Source organism: Blennius ocellaris (assembly GCF_963422515.1).
Source record: "Blennius ocellaris genome assembly, chromosome: 10".
NCBI classification, from domain to species: Eukaryota; Metazoa; Chordata; class Actinopteri; order Blenniiformes; family Blenniidae; genus Blennius; species Blennius ocellaris.
The window spans coordinates 26857633-26872134 of record NC_137659.1 but is presented as its reverse complement, the minus strand read 5'-3'; the positions used below and the strand labels follow the sequence as shown (position 1 = coordinate 26872134).

The 14502-nt window shown below is 41.8% G+C and overlaps 1 protein-coding gene across 1 annotated transcript in view; it reads left to right on the top strand.

Annotated features, from left to right (window-relative positions):
- cacnb2b (calcium channel, voltage-dependent, beta 2b) overlaps positions 1-13881 on the top strand; it is a gene marked incomplete at both ends in the record, with an annotated part of 61666 nt that extends 47785 nt beyond the window's left edge. Inside the window, 5 exons of the mRNA XM_080503628.1 lie at positions 264-373; positions 4009-4160; positions 5053-5148; positions 12614-12787; positions 13264-13881. Coding sequence (XP_080359754.1) covers positions 264-373; positions 4009-4160; positions 5053-5148; positions 12614-12787; positions 13264-13881 — 1150 coding nt within the window. The remainder of the gene's footprint in view (positions 1-263; positions 374-4008; positions 4161-5052; positions 5149-12613; positions 12788-13263) is intronic.
- Positions 13882-14502: the final 621 nt, after the last annotated feature.

Sequence of the window (14502 nt, the reverse complement as noted above, 5' to 3'; positions counted from 1 at the left end):
TGGGCCGAGTGAAGCATATATCGTTCGACATAACAAATCGATAATTAAATTCATTGCCAACACTTTTAATAATCGAATTTAATCGATTCGCTGTTGCAGCCCTACATTCAATTCTAGTTTTTCTTTGGGGTATTTGATGGGTATTGCCCTGTCGAGCAGATAACACAGAATATGAAATTAAATTAACAACCACGATATTACTACTACTAATAAAACATGTTTGCAATCATGAATAAGCAATAACCATTTTGCCTTTTATCCAGAATTACAATCACCCGGATCACCGCAGACATCTCTCTGGCAAAACGCTCCATTCTCAACAACCCTGGAAAGAAGGCCTTAATGGACCGCTCCAACACCCGCTCCAATTTAGGTGCATTTTTTGCTTTTGCTTTAGATTAAAACAAGCAAATGATGTCATCTAACCCAGGACTAAGAAGTATAGCTGCTTTAGTTCATAGTCAAAGCATTCATGCTACATACATGTGTAACCCCAGTCTCATGTAGCTATACTCAATTTACTGAGTGGTGAGTACTATGAGATGGGACCTGGGTTCGGTAACAAAATTAAATTTACCTTTACTCAAAGAGGACAAAACAACAACTGAACTTACATGCCATAGTTAATGAACAATATTTATTAATGGATAGAAAATAAATAAATCAATACAGTTTAATCAATCCTTCAAAAATGCAACCAAAATATTTTAAGTTAAGTCATCGTAAATAAGATAATAGGTTTTCAAGAATCTTTTAAATGTTCATTAAATAATGTCTTAAATGTTAACTGAAATGTCCTTATTAAACCTTTAAATCAAATGGTTTTAACGTTTTACCTCAAACAAACCTTTAATTTCTCCCAAAATCAAATTCTAATCTTTTAAATTCAGAATGCACTTTTGTAAACCAAATACTATTCAGAAAAACACAAAACTGTACTCGAAGTGTGGGCCAACACACACCCGTCAAGGCAAACAGTCCAGCAGCTCTGTTGCAGGCCTGGTTTGATGCTTGGGTGCGGTGTGACCAAAATGATGTGGTCACTTCGCTCCACTTAAAATAAAAGGTGCAATTCAGTTATGTTTGTTCTCAGGGTCCCAATGAGCAGTTAGTGAAAGGCAAGGAAAAGGTGGGGATTCGTGGATAAAATAGCCACTGAGCAGGTAGAAACCAGAAACTTCCAGAGGAAAACTCAAGCAGGAACTCCAAAAGAAACGGCAGGCAGCAGGAAGCCGTCGTCCTTCTGTAGGTTTTACAGTGGACAGCATATTAGCCTAAGAGGCTAAGCTAAATAGCTGGTAGCCACTGAGCATATTCCATTTCTCATGTAACATTCAGTTACATCAGTTACATTCACAGAAAGGAAAAGGCACAAGCTCATTTACCTTGTGCAGGTCACAAATAGGACTTTTCCACCAGAAAGAAGCATCTGCGAGTTCAAGGCCGGTGCCAGGGCCAGTTCTTAAATGAGCACCGCCAAAGAACTGGTTCTTTTTCCACTGTTAATGGAGCCAAGTGAGAGCCACGTCATTGCATCACTCCAAAACGTGATACGTCTCTGATTTCACAAATTTGGCGCTGACTGCGCTCATAGAAGAACGAGGAGACGGACTGTATTCAATGTGTTTGTATTAGTGGAGGAGGTGGGTGTGAGGCAATGTTTTTAAAATCTGTAAAGCACTTTGTGCTACATGAAAATGTATGAAAGGTGCTTTATAAATAAAGATTGATTGAGATTGATTGATTGACTAGTGATAGAAGTTTTTTGTTCTTTTTTACATTAAGACATGTTTGTGACAAAGGGGAATAACATTTGCTTTGATCTTATCTTTTTCATGCTGTCTCCTCCCAGATACTGCCGGTATGTATGATTGAAAACTCTGATATTGATTTTTTTATTTCATTATAAATATTCCACCTTCCTGTTTTGTTCCACCATTTCCTCATTTGTGTACCTGCCTCTGTTCCTATGTCCGACTGTGTGACCATGAATTTATTGTTGCCTGCCAAAAGAAAAGTGGGCACTGGCAGTTCTATTTGGACTATCAACACCTTAAAATGCGTTCTAGCAGGTCTGACAATCCTGACTGAACTCCAGTCCTGGTCTTTCCAGCCCATGCTGGCCCTTATTCCTGGAAACTGTTGCACAGGGTTTGGAGTGGTGATGGCGCAGCAGGGGCAGCGTGCCGTGCCATACTTTAGCTGGGTCCTGAGTTTGGCCGTAGAGAAACTATTGTGTGACGTGGCAGAGTCTACTGGCGGTGGTCTCAGGTGTGCAGCACTTCAGATTGTACCTGCTGGGCAGCCACTTCACCCACCATCAGGCTGGGCATCTCCATGGCAATGTGGACACATTTTCCCAACGCCCCATTGTCACAGCAGAGTGCCGCGAATGTGACCGCCAGAAGAAGAGAGATCAAATGCTGTCAGTATCTGCCACTGCAGTCACAGATGACGTGGCTCTACTGTCGTGGCTTTAAAGACCTGTCCCTATTGCAGCAGTACCTGGTGGGGGCCCCAATGGAGGGGTTTGGTGTGGATGTCCTCAGCCCATTTCCAGTGACAAACGGAGTAAAACAGGCATCTCTGCTCATTCGTTCGATGAATAATAGAGCAATTGTTGCAATCATCCCAAACTACGGGTGGGAGGGTCGAAAGGTATTGATTGTTGGGATTGGTCAAGGCCCTTGAGCTGATTCGCACGTAGGAGTGCAAGTTCACTAAAAACTGGAACAAGCCAGTAAGATAAGTGGCAGACTGTGTGTGTGTGTGTGTGTGTGTGTGTGTGTGTGTGTGTGTGTGTGTGTGTGTGTGTGTGTGTGTGTGTGTGTGTGTGTGCGTGGATTACGTGATAACATGAAAACAGTAAACTTTCCTTGTGTTTTAACTGTTCATTTACATGACATAGGACTTCAGTTATTGAAAATTGAACTTCTTCAAAACAGCTTCCAGAGAGAAACACTTTTTTAATTCTTCATGTCAATAGAGAAAACACAATTTTTTGGAAACATTAAGGTCCATAGAGCCACGTACGTCCAAATTGTTCATCCTATTTCCTTATCTATGGACTTTACCTAACGCTAACGCTAAGGAAAGGTGTTAGGAGGCTTCCTAAAGTAGTTAGTAAAAGATGATCATGGTGGTGTGGCAGTCGGACCCCACTTTCTCCAGGTGACATCATAATAATCCAACAGCGGTGCAAGTTAGTGACGTTTTGCCGTGGTGGCGGTAACAACCCACAACCACCTGCTCCTTCAGAAAGCGATCTTCTGAAGCGTAGAAGGCTCTGAGGGATTGTTTTGAGTGTGGACTGGAGAGTCCTGCAGGAGCTGCACAATGAGGACATTTAGGGAGTCACACACTGCATCATGGACTATCTGCAGGTGTACTCTTCTACCGATTAAGGTCCCATTTAGTCGACAAGTGTAACCGCAAAACATTATAGTGTATATTCACACCAAATAGCATTCAGTCCAATCCCATCCCATCCCATCCCATCCCATCCCATCACATCCCATCCCATCCCATCCCATCCCATCCCATCACATCCCATCCCATCACATCCCATCACATCCATCCATGCAACGACCTGTACTACTAGGAAGAAGGGCAGAGAAAAGGCACTGACTCCTTTCTGTGTGTGGTTGTATGAGTCAGCATGGCTCGGTTTGTAGAGTCATCTCTCAATCGGAAGCTTGCAGGTTTCATTCCCATATCCCCTTGTTTACATGCAAGTGTACTTGAGTGAGACACTGAACCCCAAGTTGCTCCAAAAAGATTTGACAGCACCTTGCATGGTGGCAGCCTCCACTGCTGCGTGGATGGGTGAATGAGATTCGCGATGCAAAATACTTTGGGACTGCTCATGCAGTTGAAAAGCTCTATGAAAATGAAGTCTATTTACAACATTTCAAAAATGAAATTGTAAAAACACTAAGTGTTTTCAGTGGATGGTTATAATGTAAACTTATAGCTTTTAAAATATCTTTTGTTTTTTTGCCTTTGCAGCCCAGATCCAGGGGGAGGTGGAGCGTATCTTTGAACTGGCCCGCAGCCTGCAGCTGGTCGTTTTAGATGCAGATACAGTCAACCACCCTCTGCAAGTTTCCAAGACCTCTCTGGCTCCAATCCTCATCTATGTCAAAATCTCCTCACCCAAAGTAAGCTCCATCATAGAAAGCAGTGCGGTCAGAATAAAATACATAAAAAGGAGTGATCGCTTTGAAATACCAAAACTGTGCTCAGAGGAGGCAGTTCAGATTATCAAGAAAAATACAAAACAAATATGTATGTATGTATGTATGTATGCATGTATGCATGTATGCATGTATGCATGTATGTTTTGTTTGTTTGTTTGTTTGTTTGTTTTGTTTAGTTTTTTTAGTTTAGTTTATTTTCTTATTTGGTGTCATGCACCCAAAGGTCCCCAGCCCACATGGCTTATAAGACACAAAATGAACAGAAAGACATCAGAAAGACATTAAACAAAGAGTGTCCTCTTGTGTTGAAGCCAAAACTTCATCAAATCAAATGGATTATACTTGAACCGCTCCTCCTCTGGGACCGAGTGGAATCGATCCGTCTCCAGAGCCAGGGGCAGAGTCTCAAACCTCAGCTGAACACAGGCTACCTTTGACCTCTGGGTGGGTTCAGGGTCACATAGGGTTCAGGACCATATCTATGTATGTATGTATGTATGTATGTATGTATGTATGTATGTATGTATGTATGTATGTATGTATGTATGTATGTATGTATGTATGTATGTATGTCAATACATTTCCACAGATGCAGGTGAACCTGCCTCCACCCTTTTAACTAAGCTCAGATGCAGAACCTGTGACTGAGCTGGAAGAAGGGGCATAGAAGCCAACTAATTATAGATGCAGCACACGTGGTTTTCTGAGACGATACAAATTTGACAGTCTTCTTTGGCAAAATATTAACCTTATTGAACGTGCAGACATGATATATGAAACACATTTCACTCATCACTGCAGATCTGCTCTCCTCCTCCTCCTCCTCACAATTACTAACACACTGTTTGTGCAGGTGTTGACAAGGCTGATCAAGACAAGAGGGAAGTCACAGACCAAACATCTCAATGTTCAGATGGTGGCAGCAGACAAACTTGCTCAGTGTCCTCCGGTAAGTACCATCGTGAGGCTGTAGGGTTGCCAACACTCCGGTACTGTGCTGAAAAAGGGCACACTATGGGCACCCAGTGAAACACACAACGCTCTTCACTCATGGAAGCAATCATACAATTATTAAACTAAACTAAACGAGACCAACTCACTAACAAGACTAACTTAACAACAAAAACACAACAAAACATAATCCCTAACAACACTACCAGCCTAATATCACCCCAATAATGGCATTTAAGCCCCGCCAACCCAAACTCCCATGATGCATTGCAGCACAACATTTCAGTCTCTGCAATCAGCTCCATGATTGCTAATTTTATTGGTGGTTAGAAACAAATGAATACAGTTCATTGATAATATATACAAATAAAAACATAATCATAAACTTACTTTACAGTATACACACAAATATGCAGTCTTTTATGCAATAATTTACAGACTCAAACCATTAATATACTTAAGATATGGATGCATAAACAAACCATAAATAAAGTAAACAGGTAGTTAATATACTATACAAAATTATAAATATATGCAACTTTTTCCCTTTAAATTACCGCTGTAAATGTCCTATGTTCCAGGGACATGGGTCTCAGATCAACCCCCATCTCTATTGGCAGAACATCTCTATGGCTGAGCTTTATGAAGTGTATGACTGCAAAGCCTTCTGGAGCATCTCAGGGTAGAGCTCCACTGCACTGAACCTCACTACAGAACCTCACTACAGTACCTCACTACAGAGCCTCACTACAGAAACATCACTTACAGAACCTCACTACAGAGCCTCACTACAGAAACATCACTTACAGAACCTCACTACAGAACCTCACTACAGAAACATCACTTACAGAACCTCACTACAGAACCTCACTAGAGAGCCTCACTACAGAAACATCACTTACAGAACCTCACTACAGTACCTCACTACAGAAACATCACTTACAGAACCTCACTACAGAACCTCACTACAGAGCCTCACTACAGAAACATCACTTACAGAACCTCACTACAGTACCTCACTACAGAAACATCACTTACAGAACCTCACTACAGAACCTCTCTACAGAAACATCACTTACAGAACCTCACTACAGAGCCTCACTACAGAAACATCACTTACAGAACCTCACTACAGAACCTCACTACAGAACCTCACTACAGAGCCTCACTACAGAAACATCACTTACAGAACCTCACTACAGAGCCTCACTACAGAAACATCACTTACAGAACCTCACTACAGAAACATCACTTACAGAACCTCACTACAGAACCTCTCTACAGAAACATCACTTACAGAACCTCACTACAGAAACATCACTTACAGAACCTCACTACAGAACCTCACTACAGAAAACCTCACTGACAGAACCTCAAGAGAACATGGCATGGCAACATGGCAGTCCAAGAGAACAGCAGAGAAGTGGAAGCTGAAGTTAGGGTTATCGGGTTGGCCAGCCCTGCCAGTGAGGTGTGCCTTATATCTTCTTCAGGGAGTTGGCAACTGTGAGTGGCTGTGGTGTCATAGCATTTGACCTTGATGAAGCTTCAAACCCCCAGTTACTGTTTCTAATGTGGACAAGCCGTCGCAGCTGACTACATGTTTACTTGTTACAACAACGCTTAGCCACCTAGCTTGCTTGATTAGCTATTGCGATTGATCTCAGCGACGAACACTGATATTCATCAGGTAAGCAAGGTTGGCTAGCTTAAGCAAGCTCACCACTGCAAGCATTATGTCATCAATATTATATGACTGATATCTGCCTTACCTTGGAACAAAATGTAGACATCTTTGTTTAAGATTGGAACATGAAATCTTTAGCATTTACTTCCTGTGCAGGCCCGCGGGAAGTGGGGGTGCTGTGGCAAGAGAGGGAATAAAACATTTTTTTTAAATATTTTGCACAATTTATAAATTCCTCATAAATATTTGGGGAAATGATTTAGGCACGTGTATTTTGGATTTTAATTTGATTAATTTTAGGCCTAATCAACACAAGTTCACGTTCCCAGAAGTTACTTGTCTACGTCATCAGGCAAGCGAATGGTTGTGCAGTTAAGAGGTTTCCTGCTCGGAAAAGAAACCCAGCCTGCAGCTCAATGTAAGAGCATGGTGCCGTTGTGCACTATAATATCTATTCATGTAGTTTAATGTCACACACAGCGGTGGACTGGGCATCTGGCATCCCGGCCATAACGCTGTTATGGAACATGCACTGACGTAAACCAGGAAATGTAGTATGAATGGAATAACGTGTGTAGCTGTCATCAAAGTCAGCTATGCAATTTAAGTTCATTTAATTATTTTCGAGTTAAAACCAGGAATAATTTAGTTACTAAAATCTTATTTGTTGTTTTATAAATACGCTAAAAAGGTTACGAAACACAAAGGTGAGTGTTGTTTGAAGTGGAACCATTCTGTGGAGCAGCAAGCTAGTTTCCTAGCGTTTCGTCGCTCTCAAACGCCAAGCAGATAAGACTGTGCATACACCAGAGACTCCAGCAAGCGGCAAAACGGAGTTCGGGAGCATAGTGTGGTCGAGCCAACAAGAAGGTCAGATTCAAACAAGTTGAATGTGAAAAAGTGGAGTCACTTCGCCAACTGCTTTATAAGTGCCAAATGGTTAATTTTATGGTGTTGTGTACATGTTTATGTGTTATAGTAATTGCTTAAATTGCTGTAGTTATTTACTGTCAAGCTATGTTAAGGTGTTAAAAAACATTTGAAGGACTGGTATAACCAATATTGGTATAACTTGTGTTAAAGAGAAGTGTTCTCCAATTCATTAAGTTAAAAAATAAGTTAATTAGCACATTGAACAGTTGTTAATTACATGGTAAGGTATTCTAAGACAGGTATTTAAAACTAAAGGCTACAAAGTTTGTTAAATATTGTTATAGCTTGTGCAACAAATTAGTAAGGTTCAAGCTAAGCTAGTCAATTACCTGGTTTGACTTAATTTAAGTTTCAACTTCTAAACTGTAGACAAGTAAGGCCAATGTAGACAATACCAAAGATGGCTGAATTTGAGTCTGAAGCTAATAAGTGTGATTTAGACAGCAATGGTGAAACTACAGAGTTAGAAAATCAGCAGTTTGAGGAACCTTTAGACACAAGCCCACCTAAAGACACTGAGATACGTTTAGAGACCCAAGCTACTACAGAAGAAGGACTAAGAAGGAGTCAAAGAACCTGAACACTCACAGTAAAGGGTCAAAGAGCAGGATTACTATTGCAACAACACATCATCAGTAGGGTAAAACTAACCTGTCTCACGACAGTCTAAACCCAGCTCACGTTCCCTATTAGTGGGTGAACAATCCAACGCTTGGTGAATTCTGCTTCACAATGATAACAGATCTCTAGTGCTTCAAAATCGCTTCACAATTAGTTATGGCAAATGGAAAGTGTATGTCAAGGAAGCTAAAAAAGCACTCAAGAAACCTTCCTCTTTTGAGATGCTACAAGATCTCATGAGCAACACCCAACATGCTTCAGTGAGTGTAAAACAAGCTTATGAAGATTTGCGTCAACAGATTACCCCTAATGGCGAAACCCGCCGCAGAGTAGACACTTGTGATGCTGAATCAAGACACATTTTGGATCAAGCAGATAATTATCTGGAAGGTGAAACCTCTTATAAGGAAGAACCATGTTGGCCTGAAACTGGCTCAGTATTTTCATCTGCAACATCTCAGAGGTCCAGTTTAAGTTCTGTAAGCAGTTCAAGCATAAGATCACAGCGTTCAAATCAGTCCTCGACAACGATAAAAGAAGCTGCAGCAGAGCTAGCTGCAACGCAAGCTACTTTAAAGGTCTTGCAAGACATAGAATATCAGAAACAAGAGCTTGAATCGCTAGAAGCTGCAAATAGACAGAAACTTGTACTACAAGAAGCTGACAATGCTACAAGGAAAAGGGCTTTAGAAGAAAAGCGCAGAGAGATAGAGCGCTTCGAGACAGTTAAGACAATGAATGCTGCAAAGGCACGACTCCGAGTCTATGAACAAGAAGTGAAGTCAGACGAAGAGATATCACATTTGCTGTATGACTGCAAGCTAGTGCAGGACACACCTGCACATAACTCAAGTAGTCCTCCAGTGCATCACATGGCATCAACTCAAGACGTCACACATGCACAACCTGCTATTAGTGCCCATCGAGATAGCACCATAGCACTAGCTGAAGCAATAGCAGTGTCCATTAATGCAAGTCGTCTTCCAGTACCAGAACCTTCTGTTTTCACTGGCGACCCATTAAAGTACAAAGACTGGAAAATGTCTTTTCAAACATTGATAGGAAGAAAGAACATTCCAGTAAATGAGAAAGTTTACTACCTTCGCAAGTATGTTGGTGGTCCTGCAAAGAAAGCCATTGAGGGTTATTTCCTGCTAGGTACAGATGCAGCTTACCATTCAGCATGGAACATCCTGGAAGAAAGGTATGGAAGTTCCTTTGTGATTGCTAAGGCATTCAGGGATAAGCTCACTTCCTGGCCAAAGATAGCACCCAAAGACAGCATTGAACTAAGAGAATTCTCTGACTTCCTCCAAGGCTGTCAAGCAGCAATGTCTCGGATTACAAGCCTCCAAGTCCTCAATGACTGCAACGAAAACCAAAAGATACTAGCCAAGATTCCTGACTGGTTAATAGCCATGTGGAACAGAAAAGTCATTGAAATTGAAGAAACAACGAAGATATTCCCTATCTTCAGTCAGTTTCTGGAGTTTGTAACAAAGTAGTCCAAAATAACTTGTAATCCTGTTACCTCTATTCATGCTCTGAAATCTAGTGATGATGAAAGGGTGAAGACACCAAAAACTCGAAATATTGGTGCAAAGGTTCTAGCAAGCAGCTCTCAAGAAAAATCTGAGGTTAAAGCGTGTTTCTTCTGTGACAAGTCAAACCATGGGATTCACAACTGTAGAAAGTTCATGGATAAGTCAATCACAGAACGAGTCAACTTTGTACAAACAAAAAAATTATGTTTTGGATGTTTGAAACCAGGACATCATTCAAAGAACTGTGAGTGAACTGAAGGAGTGTCTGCGAAACATATAAAAGGAAACATCCAACATGTTTACATGAAGACCGCACTAAGAAAGACGAAAGGAAAGAAGAACAGGATAAGGAACAAAACAATAATGGAGAGAGAGAGAGAGAGAGAGGTGGAGGGAGTGTGTGTGTGAGACGTGTGATGGAACTACAAAACAAGATGGCAGATCACAAGAAACTACATTCCAAATGGAGGTTATCAGAGAACAGGAAGTCTGTCCTGAGTCTCCACCATGTGCTGGAGAACAATGGAACATGGAAGCTAGTCTTTAGCGTCTGCTTCCTGTGTGTCTCTGCTAAAGGACCATTTCTAGAATGACTTAATGTGAATGAGACTTGTTTTGTAAAACGTCAGGAGTCATCAGATGGTGTTCAGTTACTGTGTGATGTTGTCTTTGATGTGATATGTGTAGGATTGTGAGTTAACTAGTTAGTAAAGCAAAGATTAGCATGCAGACCCTGTGTCTGTGGCAGAGCTAACGTTGGTTTACAGGTTGATAACAGTGCCTAATATCATTATCAAAAGAACGCAGTCACTGTAACACAATCAACACATCTTCATGAAGTTAAACAGTTCTATCATAGCATCAGGTTTAGCTAAACTCCAGCGCGGCTCTGTGCCACGGCCAGCCGGGGCGCGCTCAGGTGCAGGGCAAGTCATCAGAGCGTTTGCTCTCAGGACCAACACGGAAGTTACAATGTGGGGTTGGTTTTGCCCCCGTTTAGCCCCTGATAGGCCAAAGCTTTGGCGATGGAAAGACAAGGATTGGTGCTAAATCTGGCCCTGGCTTGGAACTAGTGTGAGCTGTAGTGTAGTGTAGTGTAGTGTGAGCTAGAATGTGAGCTGTTAGCAAGCTGGGCTATAGCTGAGCTGCTGAGATGCAGTTCCTTTCTCCCCTGTTCAGGTAGCAAGAAGCGGGATGAGAATCTCTCCAAAGGCTTTTGATAAGCTCAGGGAATTCGACGGTATCGAATCCTGGGGGCCCCAAGCAATCCGTGACTTTCAACTTTTCTGAACCAACAGTGGCAAATTGTGTCCATCTCCACAGCATTCCAGCATCACTGTGAAGCGTGATTTCTCATGACCAGTTGTCACTGTCTTCACACTTTATGCCTTTTCTCTATAACACTTCAGCCTGTGAAGATGTCAAACATGAAGTTGCAAAGCTAACCAGCTCATTGATATCTCTGCTAGGCTTGGGCATCGCCGTGAATGCCTATCAAGCCTGGTCTCAATCAGCTGGGCTCAACTTGAGCCCGGTTCTGGCCCACGTGAGCTGGATGTAGGGCATCTGTCCCCGCATTGTGTCGGCCAGGTTCAGGTGCATACTCCCCAGGCCAAGGTGTGGGGCAGGGAGCGCACCTCAGTGCTAACAGCTGCTTGACGGTGAAGCAGCTCAATCAACCTGCAAGGGCATCAATCAGCCGGTGCAGGTTGCTCTACTAACGGTTGACTGATGAAGTTAGTTTCATATTCGAACACCGCAGTGGAAAAGAGATCAAAGCGCTGTGCTTATTTGACAGGACAGGACAGGTGCTCATCATGATACCAGCTGTGTTGTTTATGTTGATCTATGAGTTGCTCCTGACTATAATTTGCAGAACAAGATAAACTATGAAAAAAGTGTTGACTTCGAGTCCAGAAAATACAGTAGATGTAATAGTTAACCTACGTTTCCTCAACATGCATCTCATTCCAGTGTGCGTACCAGGACCCGTTCTGTGCTGCTTGCAGCTTTCATTTGTAGTGAATCTCCACTGTGTATTCCTTGAAACAGTTTCACCGGCAAACAAACCAAAATACATGAACCCAATACTTTTTAAAATTGCTGGTGCATTAACAGTGAGTGACACGATTGACTTTGATGATTAATGTCTGTAAGTATTTTGTTGAAATGGGACGGTTTTTGTTTTTTTTTAGATATTTCCACACAAAATGTACCGTTTGTTGTCAAATACTGATCTACTGGTGCTAAATAACATTTGTTGATAATTTCCGAAGGAACATTATAAGGGTCTTGCTTTATTATTTGTTTGTCTGCATAACCAATTATATGTCTCAATATTTTTTGTTGATAACATCAATTTATAAGTTTTAAGTTTTGATCATTTCTTTTTGAAGTTCATGTAGTATTGCTCTCTAATATATAATATGTGGTGTGAAGCCTTAAACACCGCATTTACATGTTTAAAAGTGAGAAATAAATCTGACTCCTGTACATATGTTGTTAAAAAAAACTTCAAAACTTGTTTCATCTTTAATGTTTTCTAACATCGTAATTTCTAAACGTCATCATCCACTGGTAACCTGGTCTGACTCTGAGTCAAACCTTCAGTGAGCAACTGATTTGTTTCTAATCGTTGAATTTTTACTCCTTTATCTTTTCCTTTATGTTTTTTCCAGGAAATGTTTGACGTCATCTTAGATGAGAACCAGCTGACAGATGCTTGTGAGCATATTGCTGATTACCTGGAGTCCTACTGGAGAGCCACCCATCCTCCAGAGATGGAGCCTGCCAATGCTGTGGTGGCCCAGTTGGCGGAGAACACCATGCCCACCAGCCCCTCCGTTGTACCGGTACTTGAAGCACACAGGAAATTACCTTTGCATCATTCTCTCATCTCACCTCATCTAATGTCTTCTTCTCTCATCCTGTGTGTTGACTGTGAAGTGTTTAGGATTCTTGTTTTGTTTTGTCTTTGGAGGATTTACAGAATGTGCTAGACTATTTGTTCCTTCCATTATGTCATCTAACATTTTCATTTCATGTGCTCTCATCATTCTTCACTGGAAAGTTGAAAAAATGAACTCGGCCTACTTCTGGTGAGTGAGACTTGAATTTCATTGAATTTCATTAAATTGCAGTCACATTCATATCAGTTTCGGAGCCATAGACAGCCCAAGGTGATCTGGAATGGGCTAACTACAAATGTTTCCACTTTGTTTCCGTGTAAAAAAGTATAAGTACATAAAACTGTATACAAAGCATCTGAAAGAAGAATTTTTTTTTTTTTTAACAACAGATAAAATTAGTTTTTTGTTGTTTTTTTCAGGATGAACAGAAAAACAAGAAGTCAGCTGCTGCCAAGAGAAAAAGCTCCCGTGTGGATCACCTTGACCAGGAGGATCGTTCAGCCCAAGCTCAGGAGCACAGGCCTGTGGAGGGCCACAGAGAGGAGGAAGAGTGGCTCCTGAGGCCTGGAACAAAGAGGCCGCAGCACACTCACCATCATCATCACCGTCAGGACCACCACAGCCACGCTCAGCAGCACAGCTATACCCCTGGCAACAAGGACATGCCAATCAGGGGTCAGAGGGCTCTCCGGAGCCACCCGATTGAAGAGAGTGGGACCAAGGCATATGAGGACAGCCACCACATCCACCAAGGCACCAAACACCAACACCATCACCACCATCTTCACCAGCCCCAATGTGACCAGCTGCACGTGGGGAACGACTATGAGCAGGAGCACAACAAACGTAACCGGCAGCACAGGCGTCACCAGCACACCCCGTCACAGACTGATCATTTTCCTGTACACAATCATCCCAGATTCCACCAGGGCAGGGACAGGGACAGGGGGAGAGAGAGGGAGAGAGACAGAGACAAACACAAGGAGAGGGACAGAGAGGCTCGACAATGGCACAGAGATTCTTATATCCACTCCTGACTGTTGTTTGTGCTTTAGGTGTTATGCTGCTCATTTTCTAAAATACTAATGGGACAATGTGCATCAGAAATGCTCCTCTTGCAATTCCTTTAATTTTCACCCTCTGACACACATCTCACAGATATCAGCACACATACAATACACTCTCTGTCTCTCTCTCTCTCTCTCTCTCTGTGTCTCTTTCTCGATGCATGCATGCGTGCGTGTATGTCAGGGATAGAAATGAACTTTTTGGTCCATCTGCCACTGTGGCTGGTAAATCCTAAAATCTACTAGCCACTTCTATATTTAAATGTTTATGCACAATTGCAGTACAATGCCTAAAAACACATTTTTCTTGCTTAAGACCTACGCATTGTATTTCCCCAATCAGCTGATTATTCAGCATAAATATGATACCGATTAATGACTACAGGGCAAATCTATCTAAGGCTCAAATTGTGAAATAACAGGAGATGAAGGCACAATACCATAGTGTCCAGGGTGGACACACACAAATCATCACACATTCAAAACAGAGGCGTAACTATTCTAATTATGCTCATTAAAGTAAACATAGCATTAAAAACATCTTCAGAATAAAACACATGATGTTAGTACATCACAGCTCAAGTTATCGGG